The 20,671-nt window shown below is 41.1% G+C and overlaps 1 protein-coding gene across 2 annotated transcripts; it reads left to right on the forward strand.

The window, feature by feature from the left end:
• Nucleotides 1–94: 94 nt before the first annotated feature.
• Nucleotides 95–19,582, forward strand: LOC122649163 (bifunctional nitrilase/nitrile hydratase NIT4B-like). 2 transcript variants are annotated; one of them, XM_043842537.1, is made up of 5 exons: nt 95–723; nt 11,037–11,225; nt 15,025–15,318; nt 18,280–18,561; nt 19,317–19,582. In XM_043842537.1, the coding sequence occupies exons 1-5, from the start codon at nt 225–227 to the stop codon at nt 19,457–19,459; spliced, it is 1,407 nt and encodes a 468-aa protein (XP_043698472.1). In that variant the 5' UTR covers nt 95–224; the 3' UTR covers nt 19,460–19,582. The 2 variants fall into 2 exon arrangements, with proteins under 2 accessions (XP_043698472.1, XP_043698473.1); XM_043842538.1 differs by having other exon boundaries at nt 11,100–11,225.
• The last annotated feature ends 1,089 nt before the right edge of the window (nt 19,583–20,671 follow it).

Consider the following 20,671-nt stretch of genomic DNA (forward strand, 5'->3'; position numbering starts at 1 on the left):
CCAGTGTATGACCTGGTCCGGTCCGGTCTGTACTATAGTACGGTCTCGGAATTTCAGGCGGCAATTAAAGATCCTCCACGCGGTCGACCACGGAGGAGAGAAGAGAGGGAAAAGAGAGTAATGTGACATTGACACACGCAAACACTCTGTGTCGAGGAGAAGAACGGAGAATTCGATCAAGAAGGAAAGAAAGAGAGAGGGCAAGGATTGATGAAAGCCACGACATGGAGATAGAACCCGCCGGCAATGCGGTTGGGACTCTGCAAACGGCTAAACGCCAACGAATGCACATAGACCGTCACGTAACGGTCGAAGGTCGCGACAGGAGGGTCAGAATTCCTGTAACCTGTGCTTCTGGCATCTTCCGTCTGACTCGGGAACTTGGTCACAAATCCAACGGACAAACGATTCAGTGGCTCTTGGAGCAGGTTCGCCCTGAACTCGTCATCCCCAAGCCCAAAACGCTTCCTTCCAAGAGACTTTCGGCCGGGAACTCCGCCAACGATTCCGCTCCCAAACCCATCTCTATCGCTTACCCTGAACCTGAAGACAATGCTAACGACGCCAGGCTCATTGCTCTTCTACCTGCTCCTGAAGACGCTGAGCCGGTGATGTCAGCCGGAGAAACCGTCTCAAGGTTTGACGCGGGATGTCCTCGTCCGACGGTTCGAGCAACTGTTGTGCAGGCATCCACTGTCTTCTATGATATCCCCGCGACATTAGGTCCTTTATTCCACTGTCATTGTTTTCTTTTTCTTTTATATTCTTATTCTCTCTGGATATTATTTGACTATTTTGAGCAATTCTGTTGATAGAATTTCACCTTGGTTATTTGCATTGATAGTCGATTAGTTTTCTAGTGTTTGAGGTTTGGACCATAGGACTGACTTCTTGTGAATGCCGTGTAAGCGGAAAAGGAGGTTGTTGATTTCTCATTGAGGTGTCCCCTAGGTTTACTACTAAGATTTTATATGAACCCAGTAACTTGGTTAAAGATTTGATGGCAGTGCCTTCTTGCAACGTGTTTCTTTTGATCACTGCATTTTCTTTCTGCGGGGTTTTTTTTCGCCCGGGGGGGGGTGGTGTGGTGCCATCAGTTGACCGGTTACTGATGGGTGTAGAGGGTTCGTCATTGCACAAATCAAAAAGAGATCCTTCATCTCTTACTTTCCCGTGGTCTGACATTTGTCATATTGGGGCACTGATGGAAGAATACCAATATGTCTTAGACAGCATATTTTCCCTCCCATCCCCTTTCCACACTCAATTTGTTTATTCAACAACTTGGTGGCACGAATCCCTTCTGATCTTGTTTCTGTGGAAAATGTTGCGTTGTTGGCTTCCTCAAAGGTGGCATTTTCAGCATTTCTATCATGTGCTGGTCACTGACAATTTGAATTTAATTGCCTGTCACTTGAACAATAAAATGAAGAGCATTCCATTGGGTTCTCCATACATCTAACTTATTTAAAACTAAACAGAACCTTCACTGCTTTCCTTGATTAGTGGGAACATTACATGGGATGAACATCTATATAAAGCAACAAAACGAATGATAGCTGTTGGTTTTGTATGTCTATCCATCATTTGAGTAATCGATGCCTTTTGGGCTGTTGCAGCTGCCACATTAAACAAATTATTTTTTTCCCTTTATACTTCATATAAAATTGATGCTCATGTGTGGGCAGGTTGATGCAGATTCATCACCTAATAGGGCTTGTTTCATTGGGAATAAGTCTAGGGTTGGGTTACATACATGTTGGGCCTTTGATCCCATGGGTTTCTAATGTGATAGGCCACTTTTATGGGCCTAAAATATGGATAAATAGGTTGCATACGGGATTAGCTCCCATACTTGGCTTTTTATTTGGTGTTTTAAATTGAACCGGTTCAACCAATGGTTCAATTTAAGTGATTTTATTAGTTTTTCTTTTAGTTGTTTAGTTAAGCTGGATTAGGACTCTATTTTGAGTCTATTTCAGTTTCCTAGTCAGTTTACGTTAGTTAATAGGTTAGGGATAGGATTAAGCCTTTCCTTTTTAGTGTCTAAGTCTATTTTTGAGTCTTCTATATAAGTTTGTAAGGAAGGCCAGCATTGAATACGAATTTTGATTAATAAAAACTCAGCTTTATGCTTGCTGTCTTTGTTGCTGCTATTCTCTCCTATGAGATCTAGTCTTGTGAGTCATATCAAGACCCCCCTTGTGAGTCATATCAAGGATTGAAGGACTGGAATCCCCAGTGAGTAGTGACTCCTTGCATCTTGAAGATCGGGAGGTTTCTTCTAGTTTCAAGTTGCTACCATTATTCTTTGCAATCCAGTGAGTTTGAAGTTGTCATTTTTATTTTAACCTTCTTCTTCTAATCCTCTAACCCTAGCCTACCTATACTGTTCAGCATTCCCCTCTACTAAACCTAGCTTCCATTAAACCTGCAACTCCCACCTTCGAATCATAGCTTAGTTTCTAAGCAACCATCATCCCATCATCAGATCTGTCCCAAACTTTCAGCATACATCCACCACACTCCCCCTACACTCGATCCTACTTTCAGCCCAATCAGACCACTCAAACCCTAATCCCCCTAATCTCCCATAAAACCCAAAACCCTAAAAACCATTCTAAATTCTATCTAGCCCTAATTAACCATCAAAACACCAGCAAAGCCTGATCGAGTTACCCCCCTGCTGCCAGCTACACTCGATCACAAACCCTGCCCCAAAGCCCCTTCCTAAATCCTAGAATTAGCCTAATATCTGAAACCTAAAATCCTAAACCTATCCAAACCCTACTTTCTTTATACCATATTAATCCCCTAAACCTACATATTAAAACCATATATAAACCATACCTGAATTCCTAAGCCTAACCCTAATTTCATCCTAAACAATCCACATCTGTAAACAGTTACAGAATTCTGTTTTTCCTGGTTCCTATTAGGCCTTGCCTATATAGGACTACATTACAGGTCAACAGAAAGGTCTGAGGAACGTTATGACTAAAGTTTTTGTTGCCAGCAAATGCACTTCTTTTTTCGCCTTCTTTCACATATGCTTTTGTAATTGTCACTATGAAAGTTGGTTTTTTATCAGAAAAGATTCTCCTACTTGTGCAAGGACTCATCATTTTAGGTGAAATGAGGAAATCCTCTGTCATTAAAGTATTTTGTTGGAATTAAACTAAGAATATAGAACTTATCTTTATATGCTTAATTCTCTTGAATGAAACAACCATGAATAGTAGGAGATGATGATACACAAACAGGGTCACGAATAAAACTTGGTGGGGCTGACTCGTGCCACTAGTTACTCTCCTAAAGATTGTAGTCGCCTCCTATGATGCAATACGGGTACTTGCGAATTGACCTCCAAGATGAAACATCCCCTAAGGCTTTCCAATGGTTGTTGCACTCACTTACTGGGCAACGTTAGGGCACTATCAGGTTGGGCTCAATCAACCAAAATAATTGCACTGAGGAACTTTGAAAAATTGGTATGTAATAAGCCAAAACAAAGAGAGCATGCAAAGAGCAAGGGAGAGAGATTTTTAGCACTTAGAATGAATGAAAAGAGAGCCAAGAACGCCCTCTATTTATGGAGGAAAGTAACCCCTTGAAAGCACCTCTACGAAAGGAGGTGACTTCTCAAGAAACTAGGCATTACTAGCTCAGAATAGGCATTGACCGGCACCCAAAGAGGACAATCAGCGCCGTCAATACGCCAACTGGTGCCAGCCAGCCAACCGTCGACACTGGAGAAGCGTCGGATAGAGAGGTAGGAGAGTCGGCGGGGGTCCTGACAAATCCCGACATCTACTGAAGAGAGCTTGCTTCAGAGAAGCGTTGGGCAAAGTGCATTCGATGATGACGAGGTTCCCTTCAATGCCGGATAGAGAGTAAGTGAAGCCGGATAGGTCCCTAACCATAGTTGTCAACGTGTCGCTAGACATCCTGGAGCCTTGGTCGCCTAGGCGGGCCCCTTGGACATCTTGGTCACCTAGTTGGTGTCACCTTGATTTTGGACCCTCTCCAACGCCTTGGGTCGCCTAGACGCCGTGAAAACTATGTCTCTAACAACCCCTGACACAAGAAATGTTCTGACCGGCGCTTGACGCCCAAGAGCTGACGTCATAATATGAAACTTGGGTGTCGGAAAAGTCCTATTGGACGTTGGCCAAAATCTGGATCCATATCCGGGTCTGGAGCATATATATATTAATGACTCGCCACACCACGACCCGATTTGGCTCAGCGCGCGCACCCTCATGTGTGAAAAACACCTTGGACCAATCCCAAACGTGAGGGAGGAGAGATACCTCTCTTTAAGGAACCTTACCGTTGTAGTTCCCATTCCCATACATTAACCTCTCTTTTTTCTCATCCACTTCCAATGTGAGACTAAAGCTCCCACACAAACAAAATGTGCTTTACAAAAGCAACATCCAAAAGTTAAACCTTGTGGGAGGAAAAAACAAAACCAATTTTCAAAATGTAAATTATTGTAACTTTCATTGAAATTCGTTTTACAACATATTTAAATACATATATTAATTGATTTGGTTGCATCTGTCAAAGTTGCAGTTGGGTAAGTATTATGAAGAGCTTAGGACATCAAATTGCTTATTGGAGCAATTGAACATTTAGTGTTGAAAAGGAATTCTTTTGCTGCTTTGCGGAGGCGATATTGCTGTGCAAACAAAGCCCCCCCCCCCCCTAATGTAGTCCTAGATAGGTAGGAGACCTACTAGGAGCCAAAACAACAGGACCAAACAGCCAAAGGGGTTGCTGGTTCGAATGGACAGCACTAGGATTTAGGTTAATTCTAGGGTTTAGGAGAGGAATTTGGGAATGGGTCTTATATAGTTTTAATATGCAGGTCTAGGGGGTTATTATGGGATAAAAATAATAGGATTTGGTTAAGTTTGAAAAATCTGCAGAATTAGGGTTAGGGTTTCGGGTTTTAGGTTTTAGATTCTAGGCTGACACTAGGGTTTTAAGATGGGAGTTTGGACTCAGGTTTCTGGTCGAATTTTCCAATGAGGGGGAAGAACACTCGATCAGAACATGGAGGGGAATTGATGGGCAGAAGTGACTGATCTGGGAATCCTAGAGTTTTGGGGTTTTAGAGGGATGAGGGGATTAGGGTTTAGAGTTGTAAGTTGGGGCTGAGAATGAGGGGGTTGTGTTTAAAGTTTTAAAGGGCTTGACTGTGAAATTTAGGCTGGACAGACTCTACATGGAGTTAGGGTTATGGGGGTCGATTAGGGTAAGCTGGAGGAAGAAGAAGAAGATTGTTAAATAGCAGAAACTATAAAATACTCACTGGGTTTTGTAGATCTGCAGCAACAATAGCTTGAAGAAGCTTGAGTGAAGAAGAAGAAGAACCTCCCGGTACTGGACAGACGCAAGGAGTCATGAGAGTCCACTCACCCTAGCACCTTGAGATCCACAAGGCAACACTCACACAAAGGGAGCAATGGCAGCAGCAGCAAAGGCAGCAAAGCAACGAAATATTTTTTCAAAATAAACTGTGGGGGAGCCTCTCCCACGATTCTCTTATTAATAAGGGCCTAAGGGCCAAAACAGAATACAATTCAAACTCTCCTTCATCAATCGTGAATGGGAGTAGCTAGATTAAAATAACTTAAACTTAAAAGGAAAAGACTCATCTACCCCTAATAACTTAAGACAACTTAAAACAACTTAAATAAAAGATACCCTAGGAACCAATAAGAATAAAACAATCTCAGCCTATAGGATTATGTCCTTAAGGCTGCTAAAAAAACTAAGTATAGAACTGAAATAAACTATCCTAAGGGCCAAAACAGAATACAATTCAAACTCTCCTTCATCAATCGTGGATGGGAGTAGCTAGATTAAAATAACTTAAACTTAAAAGGAAAAGACTCATCTACCCCTAATAACTTAAGACAACTTAAAACAACTTAAATAAAAGATACCCTAGGAACCAATAAGAATAAAACAATCTCAGCCTATAGGATTATGTCCTTAAGGCTGCTAAAAAAACTAAGTATAGAACTGAAATAAACTATCCTAAGGCTCCTACTAAAACCCTAGGTTCAGGGTGGCTTCCTCAATTCGAGGAGGCTTGGATCTATGCCAACTCTCTTCGATTTAGAAACATTCATCTCTGATGAATGGGTGAAATCCATGCAACACTCTTGCAACTTGGAGCTGAGCTTCTTGACATCATGAGTAGGAGTCCAAGTGCTACGTTGTTTGGAAGAAACCCGTCCATAAACTTTGTGACGAAGAGGGGGAAGCAACATGTGGGCAGAAGCTTTAACACTTCCCGGGCAGAATTCTGTTGAGGCTAGAACGGTAGGAATATAGTCTTCAAGTCGTGGAGCCTTTTCTTCAAAGAACCAAGGGGGCATCACAAAATCTATGTGTTCAACCTCTATAGGGTCTTCAATGTTAACACCCTTCTCATTGAGCTCCACCTCTTCAAGAGTAGTAACTTGATCGTCATTGTCTTCCTGTGAAATGCTCCCAATTACCTCTTCACATTCAGCCACATCATTCATGAAGACTGGAGTAATAATATGAGCGCCTCGAACATCACCACCCAAATCTTCAAAGTAACCATCTAAGTCTTCATCATCATCAAGGGGTAATGCATATATACCATGCTCATCATCAGAGTTCTTCTCTTCCTTTTCAGCCACATTAACAGGTTTATGCTTTTGTTGGCATTCCTTGGTATGGTGGCCTAAATCATTGTAGGGATAACACCTGCGCGGGCCATTGCTGACCATAGGGGCTTTGCCCTTGTTGTCCACACGTGAGGAAGCTATAGGACGAGAAGTACTGCCATTTGAATAGCTTGATCATGTAGGGCCAGGCGGCCAGCAGTAGTGTTGGTAGACTTGGGGGCTGGAAAAGAGGCTTTGGTATCTTCAGTGGAGGAACCGACTTTTCTAGTCAATAACTCTTCAGCCTTTAATGCCTTCTCAAAACAGTCCCGCACATCTCTGACATCAGTTACTCCAATACCTCTGATAATGTCATCCCTTAATCCCAGTCGAAACCGAGACAGCATCTGAGTATCACTTTCTCTGGTGTCAGTACGAGAAGAAAGAGCGTCAAACTGCTGCATGTACTCAGCTACAGTCATAGTCCCTTGTCGTAGGGAGTTGAGTTGATCTTGCATTTGAGATCTGTAATGTTTGGGCAAATATTTCTCCTTCAAGTCATACCTCATGTCCTCCCAATTAGTAGGTGCATGACCTTCGCGTTCCATGTCTCTCTCTGTCTTTCACTACCATTCTCGGGCAAGGCCAATCAACTTGGTACGTGCCAGTCTCATCTTTCGATCTTCAGGCAAGTCATACCAGTCAAAATAATCATCCAGGGCAGCAAGCTAGTCTTAGAACACCTGGGGATCACGGTTCCCATCAAACTCCTTCAGCTCGAGTTTAACCTTCTGCGTATCATACCTCTTATTGGTGGCTTCATCAGCAGTGAAATAGGATCTCATGTACTCCTCAAAGTTAGGTCTTCGAGGTCCTTCTCTAATTCTGTCCCTATCTTCTCTGTAACCACCTCTGTTATGTCTTCTTCTGTCCCTGTGATCTCCACGGTTCTTGGAGTGATCTCTGTAGTCTCCATGTCCTCTGGAATGATCTCTGTGATGTCGGTTCCTTCCCAGAGTTCCATGTACTTCAGAGTGAACTTGAAACCTGTCCTCCTCTACATAAAGAGGGTTGTCTACAAGAGGCACAGTCTGCCGTTGTTCCATTACCAACATTCGATCACTAAGAGCTTGCTGTTCTGCTGAAATTTTCTGTAACATAGTCATAATTGCAATAAGGGGATCGGGTGGGGGTGGCTGTGTGGGGTCCACAACAGGGATGGGGGTGGCTGATACCGTAGTCCTAGATAGGTAGGAGACCTACTAGGAGCCAAACAACAGGACCAAACAGCCAAAGGGGTTGCTGGTTTGAATGGACATCACTAGGATTTAGGTTAATTCTAGGGTTTAGGAGGGGAATTTGGGAATGGGTCTTATATAGTTTTAATATGCAGGTCTAGGGGGTTATTATGGGATAAAAATAATAGGATTTGGTTAAGTTTGAAAAATCTGCAGAATTAGGGTTAGGGTTTCGGGTTTTAGGTTTTAGATTCTAGGCTGAAACTAGGGTTTTAAGATGGGAGTTTGGACTCAGGTTTCTGGTCGAGTTTTCCCATGAGGGGGAAGAACACTCGATCAGAATATGGAGGGGAATTGATGGGCAGAAGTGACTGATCTGGGAATCCTAGGGTTTTGGGGTTTTAGAGGGATGAGGGGATTAGGGTTTAGAGTTGTAAGTTGGGGCTGAGATGGCAGTCGAGTGGAGGGTCTGCTGTGAGGGGGTTGTGTTTAAAGTTTTAAAGGGCTTGACTGTGAAATTTGGGCTGGACAGACTCTACATGGAGTTAGGGTTATGGGGGTCGATTAGGGTAAGCTGGAGGAAGAAGAAGAAGAAGATTGTTAAATAGCAGAAACTATAAAATACTCACTGGGTTTTGTAGATCTGCAGCAACAATAGCTTGAAGAAGCTTGAATGAAGAAGAAGAAGAACCTCCCGGTACTGGACAAACGCAAGGAGTCGTGAGAGTCCACTCACCCTAGCACCTTGAGATCCACAAGGCAACACTCACACAAAGGGAGCAATGGCAGCAGCAGCAAAGGCAGCAAAGCAACGAAATATTTTTTCAAAATAAACTGTGGGGGAGCCTCTCCCACGATTCTCTTATTAATAAGGGTCTAAGGGCCAAAACAGAATACAATTCAAACTCTCCTTCATCAATCGTGGATGGGAGTAGCTAGATTAAAATAACTTAAACTTAAAAGGAAAAGACTCATCTACCCCTAATAACTTAAGACAACTTAAATAAAAGATACCCTAGGAACCAATAAGAATACAACAATCTCAGCCAATAGGATTAAGTCCTTAAGGCTGCTAAAAAAACTAAGTATAGAACTGAAATAAACTATCCTAAGGCTCCTACTAAAACCCTAGGATTAGGGTGGCTTCCTCAATTCGAGGAGGCTTGGATCTACATCACCCCCCCCACCACCATGTTTTTCTTTTTGACATTTCTTGTTTGTGTGAGGGGCTGAGATTCAATTCACTTTTTGTGGACGCCAGTTTTTTGATAGTACCTTGCCTAATTACTTTCACATTTCCACATTAGGGTCACAAGAAAGTACTGAGCTATTTTGGGAGTTGATTGTTGGAGCAATGTGTACATGGAAGGAGGCATTGGTTTTGAACTTATGAGTACTTGATAAATATGCTGAGAAAACATTCACACTCCCTGGTGAAGGTATTAATTTTATGTTTGGATTGGATGTGACACTTGGCTTACTGATCAGTGACTGACACTAAGCTATAGGAGTGGGTTTGAATATCATATCATCATGTATATTTTTGCCGAGTAAATTATAAAGGAACTTGTGCTTCATATAAGGCATGCCATTTCTTCAGCATTATATGTTAGGATCTGATCATTACCAAAAAAAAATAAACTGTGTCAGAGGTACACAATTTTTCTTGTAATACCATTTTATGTTATACTTTTATAGTCATAAAACACTTTGCACTCATCTTTGATGTATTTTTTTTTATCCAATGAGAATTTTATAGGCATATTTAATAACTCTAGCTTGACATAGTGGTTTAAAGGATAGTAATGCAGTGCTAATCTCAAACCAGTGAGATCCAATTGGAAATCAACTTCCAACAGGATCGCAGGTGAGGAATGAAATCAGATTTCCGAAGAATTTTAATAATAGAGAATGAAGGAATCAGATTCAGCCTAAATTCTGGTCAAAGGCTCTAATTGGATGGGTGAATATAGTATTAGAAATCAGGCTTGATCCAATGGTCAAATTCTTAGGCCCTGAAGATTCTTACTTGACGAAGGAATTCCTGAATCTGAGAATCGATGGAAGGTTTAGACAAACCAGATTTGAGGTTGATTTCAATACCAAATAACAAGCCTAATGAAGTCAGAAATCTGAGATGAGACTTCGAAAGCAGAACTTGAAAATCGAATAAACTGAAATCAGAAAAGAAATTGATATGAAGGGAGAAGAGAATTAGAAAAATTATACATAGAATTCGAGAGAACAAGAAGAACAGAAAAGAAGCGAGGAAATAACACATCTGATCTTAGAGATGAACAGAACAAATCTGGAATTCCAATCCCGTTTGCACAGCTCAACGACCCCAAAACTCTTGAAAAAAAAACTCAATTTTTTTTAGTCAAATCATGCTTTAACTGATGTGGGTGTATTACATGTATAAAGACCTTTTAAAAATCCTAAATTGACTCATAAAAGGACTCCTAATCACTCTCACACACTGAATAAAGTAAATAGACTCAAAACATAACTCTTAAAAGCTATTAATTATCCTAATCTAACTCAAACACTTAATTATTAATTTCGTGTACTAACTTTACCCTCACTTTATAATTTTATAAATCAGGTCCACTACAATGAAACCCAAGAAAATCAAAGGCTTAACCTGTAATATTACTACCCAAAGCTTAATTTCCGCCCACTGGACTGCCACCAGCAGGTTATGGACCTCCAAACTTGCATCTAGGCCTTCATACGGGATAAATGTCTAATGTAACTACATCAGATAGAGCATCTTCTGAAGTAAATGAACCATTACAAGGTCTTATTATTTATTGTTTGTTTGCAAGTGTTGGCTGTTATGCTATATTACTTGTGTTTATATTGAAGCCTACCTATTGATCTTGAGAGTTTATGGTTCTATTGATGGGAATCTTGCCCATTTCCCAGCATCTCTACAACAGGACAGTTCAGAATTCAGATCACTTGGTGCTTCTCCATGATCTGTTCGAGTGAACTCCACCTTCCGCTGTTATTAAGCATAGAGATTAGAGCATACTTCTGTGTTCTTAAAAAATTTCTTTGTCGTCTCTTTTTCTTATTTTATTTTATTTTTAAATTTAATTTTGTTCGTAGTAACAATGCTCCCCTTTGTTATTGTAAGCAGATAAAGCAGAAAGATTGATTGCAGGTGCTTCTGCTTATGGCTCTCAATTAGTTGTGTTTCCAGAAGAATTTGTTGGTGGTTATCCTCGACGCCCTCATTGTTCAAACTTAGATGTTCCGACTGGGATGCTACCAGCTGAGGGGAACAGTGAGTTTCTGAAGTATCATGCCTCAGCCATTGACGTGCCTGGTGAGATATCCCTTTTCAATCAACCGCAGCATTTGATGTATTGGCATAATCTGGGAATCTGGTCTAAATATCTACCAGAAAATCTCCAACAATGGCAGTAACTAATGCAGTGAAGTGCAAATAGTAAATTAGCTGGATCGCCCAGAAAACTTGATCTGATCTCATGCATTTGAGTTTTCTGCCATGATCAAAGAAATAATTGCCTGATTTATCTTATAAACTCATCTTAACATTTATTCTGGATTCATGATCTGCTTGGTTATTCCCCTCAAAACTCCCTACACCTGCAACAGAAAAGTAGAAACATAAAATGGAAATGAAACTTCAAGCCTCCCTTACACATTAGGCTTTTTTTCAATTTGAAAAACAAAAAGAATAACCCTGTTTAATATCAAAGCTAAGCTTCATTGTTAGATGCAAACCAAACCAAATCACAAAAAGGAAGAAAGAAAATTGAAAAGTTTTCTACACCAGTGGGTTTAGAGGGTATCTCTTCACCAGCACCCAAAATTTTGCCACTTGGAAGGTGATGTTGCAATTTCAACTATAGGATATCTAGGTAATGGTGTGAATTGGCCACACACCTAATTTCAGACTCAGATCCAGTCATATCCACCATCCCATGTAATGGCAACTGTCCTGTGTAGGTCCATGCACCTCTCTCCATATTTGGTAGTTTTCAAGGTAGTCTGGAATTTTCAATGCTTTATTTTGCCACTTGCCTACAATACTCCATTCTTAACCAATGTGCCACATGCATACCTTGGAGTGCTGGTGTAGAGATACAATTTACACCTGCTGGTGTAGAGAACTTGCCCCCTTTTCAAAATCTTGAGTGGAATAACCAATGCTTAGTTGAAGGTAAGCTGAATTAGGTGACCATGGGGGAATGGTCCAGGAATGGTTGAGAGTTGGGAGTCATAATTGATTTGATTAGAGGATTAGAGAGGTGAAATGTTTCCTGCATGCCTTCTACTTTTTCAGCCATAATCGATTTGCCAAGGGCTGACTGTTGGATACTAGATAGCTTTGAGACCTCTCTGATATGCCACCTATCAAATTTGGTAGCCTATTTTAATTGTATGGCCCCTCATGTATGGGTTTTCCCCTTGAGTTTTTTGAATTTTCCTCGTAAGTTTGTAATGAAACATTAGAATGTCAAATGAGTCAAAATTTTAACCATGTATAGCATAGTGCCGCCTTGGCCGTCTAGGCGGGTGCCTTGGATGCCTTGGTCGTTTATATGGTGTCACCTTGCATCCAAGCCCCCTCCAACGCCTTGAGTCGCCTAGACGCTGTGACAACTATGATGTATAGATAATGATGTGGACAACATGTCTACAAAATTTGGGTCTAAACCAAACTGCTATGTGGTAGTTATAACTTATAAGGTTGTGCACTAATTGGTTCCAAGTACAGGCATGCAGAAATATGCTCCCTCGGGGTTAACACATTGGATGGTTACATTGAACATTGATTATTGGGCATACACATAGAGTTTGAAAGTCAAGATTGGCATTTCTCTGTCAGCTATTTTGTGTCACTGTTGCCTTTTTTGTTAGACCCTTGTCTCCTCTGATGGAGAACAGCATGGAATCCAATTTTATTGGATACGTCTTGGGAAATCCAAGTCCCTTTAGCATTAGTTGAATAGCTAATTTAGCTTGGGCTGGTGTTATGATATACTTGATCTTCTAGGAGTTTGGGACTGCTATTGAACTGTGAGATCATGGACATGCTTCATGGGCTTTGGATCTCTCATTTCTTTAGGTGCAGAGATTGGTTATATAGGGAATTGCAGCTGTGCTTACTGGATGGTTTAGTACGGATTCCAGGGGTGCAATGGATTTTTTTTAATCTCTTTTTCAGCATCTTTGATGACCGTCTGTTCAATTGAATACAAGGACTGCCAACTCTATTGCTGGTGACTTAGCTAAAAACAGAAGAACTCAGGCTCAATATGTATCCAGGCTATCTTGATCGATGGAGCACAGTTTTATTCTTGTTCTCTTTCTAGTACTGTTATCCCCCTTCCTCATTTTCACCCCCAATCTAAGGGAGATTCTTTGTTTTCCCATTTTACTCTGAAATGTATGTAGCTGAAGGGTTATTACAGCTGACAATTGAGCTCTAATATGGGAACCTGGTAGGCCTGTTATCTGTTGTTATTCTCTATAGCATATTTTTATCCATTTTTGTCTTCACCGAAAAATGCTTAGTGAATGTGATGACGCATAATTTTATTTCTAGAGATGTACCAAATAATGTCAATTATGGAAATCTCTCTTAGTCACACAGACACACTTGCAAACCCTCAACCACTGTAATGTAGTCCTAGGTTTGAATAGTCAAACTAGGAACCAAATAACCAGTATCTGATCAGAACAGTAATTCGTCTAGGTCAAATTAGGGTTAGGGTTTAGTGGGTCTAGGGTTTGATGCTAGGGTTAGGTCAAGAAGATATTGGGGAGTCTTCCAGTGAAGGTTATGTTAAGAATTAATGGATAGAAGGGTGCTGGAATGAATCAGCAGCAAGAGAATGTGGTTAGGGTTTGGGTTTTGTAAAGAGGGAGGTTTGGGATTTCTAGGGTTTAGTGTGGTCAGAAAGGACCAGCCTTGGATCCAGTTCTCTATGGGGGCAGAGGAGAATTCGATCCAAATTTGGGGTGGTTTCTATGGTTGGAATGGGCTGGGGAGATCTTAGGGTTTTGGGAAAACAAGAAAAATAAGGTGGATTTAGGGTTTGGGATGTTGAGAGGATTAGAAGAAGAACGGCTGGGGTTTGGGATGATTCAAACTTACTGTTGTTGAATCAGTACTTGGACAGCAGCTTGTTTGCTTTAAAGATCCTTGAAAATCAGAACTTGAACAATGTTGAAGAACAAGAGAGCTAGAATGAACCACCCGGGCTTCACACCGCAAGGTGTCGACTGGATCAAACATCAATCCCACCAGCCTTGATCAAAGTCATCAAACACAAGACAAAAATCTTCAATGGAGAAGAAGAGCAACAAAAAGCTTTTCATTAATCAAAATTCATGTTCAACACTCTCCCCTTACAACCTTATATTAAAGACTCAAAAATAGACTCTTACACTAAAAAGGAAAGGCCTAACCCAATCCTTAACCTATTAGGTAGCCTAAACTGACTAGGAAACTGAAATACTGAAGGAAATAGACTCAAAACATTGCTGGACTTATAGATTCCTAATCCAGCCCAACGTACATGACAATTAAATAGTCACATGACCACTTAACCAAGTCAAATGATCACTTAAGTGATCAAATGACCACTAATTACATAAAAATAAAACTAAAAAGAACTAAAACAGCTAATCCCGTATGCAACCCTATTACCCATACTTTAGGTCCATAAAAGTGACCTATTACATTGGAAACCCATGGGATCAAAGGCCCAACATGTATACAACCCAACCCTAGACTTATTCCTAATAAAACAAGCTTATTTCGGTGTTGAATCTGCATCACACTGCCACCACATTCAGTTTCTTTGATGAAAGGGTTTCGGTTACATCAAAGAAATGGTGATGGTCATGTAACAGTCAATTCTGATGGCAGAGAGGACTCACCCAGCTCTGTCCCCCTCTTCTTTTTGTTTTGTTTTGCGAATGTGAATTTCTGAGCATTGTGATCTAAATGGCCATATCACTCTTCAATTGTTAAACAAGGTTTTGTTCTTATTACAGTGTATTTTCCTGCTTCTGTTCTTCTAAGTGTGAACTATATTTGATAAATGTCATCTTGATTTTGTTCTGATTCTGAAATTTTGTGGAAACAGGTCCTGAAGTTGACCGACTTGCTGCAATTGCTGGAAAATATAAAGTTCATTTAGTTATAGGAGTGGTGGAGAGAGAGGGATTCACACTTTTCTGCACAGTTCTGTTCTTCAATTCACAAGGCCAGTATCTTGGGAAGCACCGCAAGTTCATGCCCAAATCATCAGAATGCATGGTATGGTGTTCTGGGGAGAAAACGACGCCGCCTGTGTACGAGACATCAATTGGGAAGATAGGCGGTCTTATCTGCTGGGATAATAGATTGCCACTTTTAAGAACGAAGCTGTATGCTAGAGGTAAATCTTATGGAACTTGGATTTTGATCCACGGTTTATTGTTAGAGAGTCAATTGGGACCTAATATGTTATGTTCTCAAGGATTCTGATACCATAAATCTCATGAGGCCTGTTGGTTGTTCCTTGACAACATAGAAATTACAGTTAGAAAATCCAGAGATGATCTATGACAGGATTGGCAGTGTACTCACTCATTTTATATATCAAGCCTTTATTAATATTAAGTTCAAGAGGTTAGCCAGACCTCGTAATTGGGTGGGGGTATTGACCTCGGCCTGTATTTGCTTGTTCTTAATGAAAATCTTAAGAAACCCAACCATTTATATAGTCTCAATCTCAAGCCCTAGCCTAGCTAACCTTGGACAAGGCTTCGGTATCCATTATTCCATTATGCAAGTCCACCCATGGAGCCCTCCCCTCCCCCTATGGCAGGCTCTAGCTAACCTTGGGCAAGGCTTCGGTATCCATTATTTCTTTATGCCAGTCCACCCATGGAACCCCTATGATAGGCTCATTAGGAGAGCACTATGTAATTTTAATAGGATGGACTTTGAGGTGTTTGACGTATTTATATTATTTGTTGTTCAGCTTGAATTTCATGGCTTTCTGTTTGCAGTTCCACCTTTTTTTTGGGGCTAAATGACACCCAAGGTACCTAATGTTTTGGCAAATTGTAGCTTAGGTACCTGACATTTCACATATTGCATTTGGGGTTCCTAAACTGGATTATAATTATTCGGTTACTCAAATTTTTTCTATTTCCAATTTTACTCTTGTAAATAATTTTTTTTTAATATGAAAATTTAGTGGGATCCACATCACCGTCCCTGCCTTCTCCTTCCTGCATCCCCACTGGTCCCCACCCCCTACTGCAACCCAACCCACCACCACGCCCCACACTCCCTGTCTCCCCCCTCCCTCTGTTCCTTCCCCAACCCCCACCCCTGTTTCAATCTCAGCCCCCCTGCAACCCCAAACCCCCACCCTTGACTCCATCTGGCCACACAACCTCCCTTTGCGACCCAACCCCGTGATGCCGGCCCTGCCGCTACTCCACACCATCCCTATAATCACCTCAACCTTGCAAATACCAACCCTGCCCCACCAAAGAATATTCAAGTTTTGTAGTAGCTGATGTGGGTGATGGGGCTGGGTCATGTTTTCAAAGAAAACAAGGGCGGGGAGGGTGATACTGGCTTGTCCTTTCCCTCTTCTTCTCTTCCTCCTTGCAGCAGGCAATCCTGATGCAAGGGTGGGTTCGGGATGTTTGAAGGGTTGCTGCAGGGAGTGGTGTGGTGAGGGTGAGCGGAGAAGACGAGGGGGTGGGGTTGTTCGCAGGGTTGCAGTAGGTGTGTTTGAGGATGGGTTCAGGTGGTGCTGACGCACGCTCGTAGCAGGAGGTGGGGGTTCTTGGATGTTGTAGTCATAGTTCAAAAACTCGTCGAGATCTCGACCTGGTCGGGATGAAACTGCATACGAAATATCAAACATGCATTGTTTCGATCGAGTTTTCCGAGATCTAGACTATGGTGTCTATGACATATGTATTGTTCACTATACTTGAGTCGGGTGTCTATGTAGTATGCATTGTTACTTTGTAGTTTCTACTTTAAGTCTTTTACTATTTCTTAGATAATCATTCAATATTATGTGACTTCATCCATTGTTGCATAATTTACTTATTTTATTTGCCAATTATGTCTCGTAGCACTCAAACCATGTGTAGAATAGACAATATTACATAAGGGTTCGACGTTTAGTGCCAACCAAGGGTGAAATCCAAAACACCAAATTGGGTGTTTTTTTTTAAACAATTTGAAGATTTAAATATGTTTATTAAGCCTAATACAAGCTTCCCTTAAAGTTTCAGAGTCAACTATGGTCATTTGCCACCGGAAAAAAAAAATGCATTGTCTCGCCGAGATTTCGGTTGTCTCGACCAGGTCGAGACACCGAAACTAGACGAGTTTTTGAACTATGGCTGCAGTGGTAGCAGGTTGGACAGGAGGGCAGGCAGGCAGGCAAGCAAAGGGTGGGGTGGGTTTACAGAACTAGAAAACTGGTCTACCCAGATCCACTGGCTAACTGGTTCTCCTATGCTGGTACTTAATAGTGTACCTATGTTCTGCATCACTAGTCTTCCAACTTGGAGACCTTGTATTAAATCAGTCATATTTTTCTTTCTTTTTTAGGGGTGGAGAGGAGGGTTGATGGTTCTAATCAGCAATGAAAGTATGTTGGCATTCATTTCATGTAGAAAGGGCATAATGAAGGAAATAGCATTTTTCATCCATTATCCGAATAAATGATCCAACAGAAGCACATAATTTAGATATGGTACATGACAGTCATACAAACATACTCGGATGACTTCTTTCTGAAAGACCCCCAAAAGTCTCAAAGGTGCCATTGCATAGAATTCTATGATGTGTGCTAGGGGGTGTATTGGGTGAATATATAAAGAGATCATTAGTTGGGTTGTTTAGAATCCATGCAGTCTCAACCAAGGCCATGAACTAGCCCTAGACATTCCATGACATTCTACAATAACTTAAATGTTATTCACTTGAGGTACATCTATTGAGTGTATGATCTCAATGCTTTGTGAACAAATTCTTCTCTGAAAAACTAATACCTTTTAAAGATCTATATCACTATGTCATTCTCATTTACCTCAAAAGTGAAACCAAACTTGAGTGGAAATAAATTTTGCCTCTTAAGTTGTCATTGGATTGCAAATGGTCATTTCATTAGATAGTACAAGCAATTTGAAGAAATCAATGGCTGGGCACCTGGGCCTATCAATTTGTGTTCTTATAATGGTTAGACGCTTTTTATTTTGTCCCATGATTTTGATGCTATGTTTGTATGTATTCCTAGGATGACTTCTTTGTTGTTCCTGCTGTATATTTAATCTCATTTGTAAATTTCATCTCTGTAATGAGTTTCCTCTGTTCATAGGTATTGAAATATACTGTGCACCTACAGCAGATGCCAGTGATGTATGGCGTGCATCAATGACCCACATTGCTATTGAAGGTAGCTGCTTTGTTCTGTCTGCGAATCAGTTCTGCCAAAGGAAAGATTATCCACTTCCAGAGGAATGTGTGTCTGAAGATGCAAACAACAATCTCTCACCAGAATCTGTAGTTTGTGCTGGAGGCAGTGTAATTATTTCACCATCAGGCGTCGTTTTGGCAGGACCCAATTACCAAGGGGAGTCTCTCATCTCAGCTGATCTAGGTATGGCAGAATTTGTTGAATAATTATTTGCATAACTGAGTAAAGTTTGAAATAGTATGGAAATTGGATAGTCTTTGAGGTTCCTCTCATTTTTTCCTTGGGGGCTCTTTGAGGTGCTCATTCATTGGCATAGGCACTTTGATTGAATGATGTTAATCTCCTCCCTGGTTGGGATTTTTTGGATGGCTGGGAAGCATGGTGAGTATCCATGAGGGCACATTAAAAGAACACGGTGAAAGTCGATTGCTGGAGTACTAACAATCTTCTGATTAGGTACATCTGGAGCAGCCATGTTGGAGATGTCTCAAGTGTAAGACATCAAACGATTGTTTCATCCAAAATTCCAAACTCCATTGCATGTACTCCATGTGTTGGTAGGCTATCTTAGCAGTCTACGCTATGGGAACATGTAAAGGGGTCTACGTCTTTCTCAATTCTTTTACTCCAATTGATCTTGGACTTGGATCAATATTTATCTGAGGGCCATGTACATTGTAAGGGCCTATGGCTGGAGAATCCTCTGCTAACATCTTTTCATTGCTCATGTTTTCTTAATGAATTACAAAAAGTGAAAAGGTGCTTAGAGGGTTAACCACTAACATCAGACTCATTTATTACAAGACTTAGCCCTGTACGTGTTAACTTTTGAACACATCAACAATGAATGATGGCAGCAAAGCTCTCTCAATTAGCACATTTTAAACATTATAATCAAAACCATGTAATTCTTATCAGCTGTACTCTAATTTGTGTAGATCTTGGAGAAATTGCACGTGCAAAGTGTGATTTCAACTGTGGCAAACAAAGTGCAGCACACAACTCCCTTGGCATGATCAAGAATGACTATAATTCAGTTTCATTTGCAGCTGCGGTGAAAACGGAACCTACCAGTGATTAGTAATAGCAATACTTGGGGGAGTCATGTTCTGAATCACCTTCCTTCTCCAGCCTTGCAGCCGCGTTATGCCTATTTTGTGGATTGTACAAATTCTCCTCTATGTATTCTTCTAACCCATAGGTTTCTAGCGCCTTGATAGAATGGCTGCTTTTTCTGTTTGCAGTTGGGGATTATGGTAGTACATAGCTTAATGGAGGAGACACTGACTTTGGAGGTGATTTCCTTTTGCCCTTTTCCTTTTGGCATTACATGTATGTATATAGCATCGCTGGAACTTGCAAACCTTATACCAAGACACTTTTTCCAATAGAGAGTAAGTTGAGGGCAAGGAATCTGGTTCTGTGCTATTGACTTCCCAATGGAAATGCCAAAGCCATTGGTGTTAAGTGAGAAGTTGTAACCTTCTTTTGATTGTCGGGTTGCCTTGTTCCCAAAAAGTATGCAAGTCGGGGTAAAAAAGGTTTTCAAAATTATTTGAAGGCAATAGTTTTTGGATCCGGCTCCTCTCCAGGTAGTCCATCGTCCGGGGTGTGGGTGTTGCCCAGGGGGGCATCCAATGGCTCTGGCACACATCCAGTGGCCAGTGTCGTCGGATGCCTCCCTGGGCGTTGGGTTCCCTGGAGAGGTGCTCAGTGCATAGTTTTCATGCATGGCCTGCAGTCTTTTGAATGTCTGTTTCCCTTATTCCCAAAGATCCCTGCCCACTATATAAGACACACTCGATGAGGGGACTGTGCACGAGTCCTGTACCCTTATTTGAAAGTGATTTATCATGTCATTTTCAAGAGTTAACGTTGTCCACTTGTCCCTATGAAATTTCAGGAATTATCCTCATTTAAAACCAAGTGAATTGTACTGAAATGGCAAAACAGTAAGGTTACAACAGGAATTACTCTAGTTGAAAAAAGAAGTGAGTTATACTAAAATATCAAAACAATAAGGGGGAAGTTTTCATACACGGCCGTGTAAACATGTACGGTCGTGTTTCCTCTCACAAAGAGTTGGAAAAGTCATAAATCCCCACTCGTTAGTTAATACCTTGAAACTCCCACCCTCTGACATACACTGCTTACACAACCGTGTATGAAAATATGATTTCACGAACTGAAGTCCAAGTTCCTCTCAATTCCTTGGGATTTCTTATATCTTCTTTGTGCTATAAAGATGAGATAGCGTTAACTGGGCAAGTAGTTTGACACAGTTACTTGTGTA

The sequence above is a fragment of the Telopea speciosissima genome, chromosome 1, assembly GCF_018873765.1.
Source record: "Telopea speciosissima isolate NSW1024214 ecotype Mountain lineage chromosome 1, Tspe_v1, whole genome shotgun sequence".
Taxonomy (NCBI): domain Eukaryota; kingdom Viridiplantae; phylum Streptophyta; class Magnoliopsida; order Proteales; family Proteaceae; genus Telopea; species Telopea speciosissima.

Excerpts from the sequence above, each read along its gene's own strand:
- LOC122649163 (XM_043842537.1), top strand. The coding sequence starts at position 225 with ATGGAGATAGAACCCGCCGGCAATGCGGTTGGGACTCTGCAAACGGCT. Across the intron at positions 15,319-18,279 it reads AACGAAGCTGTATGCTAGAG|GTATTGAAATATACTGTGCA; the intron begins GTAAATCTTATG and ends CTCTGTTCATAG. Across the intron at positions 18,562-19,316 it reads TCTCATCTCAGCTGATCTAG|ATCTTGGAGAAATTGCACGT; the intron begins GTATGGCAGAAT and ends TAATTTGTGTAG.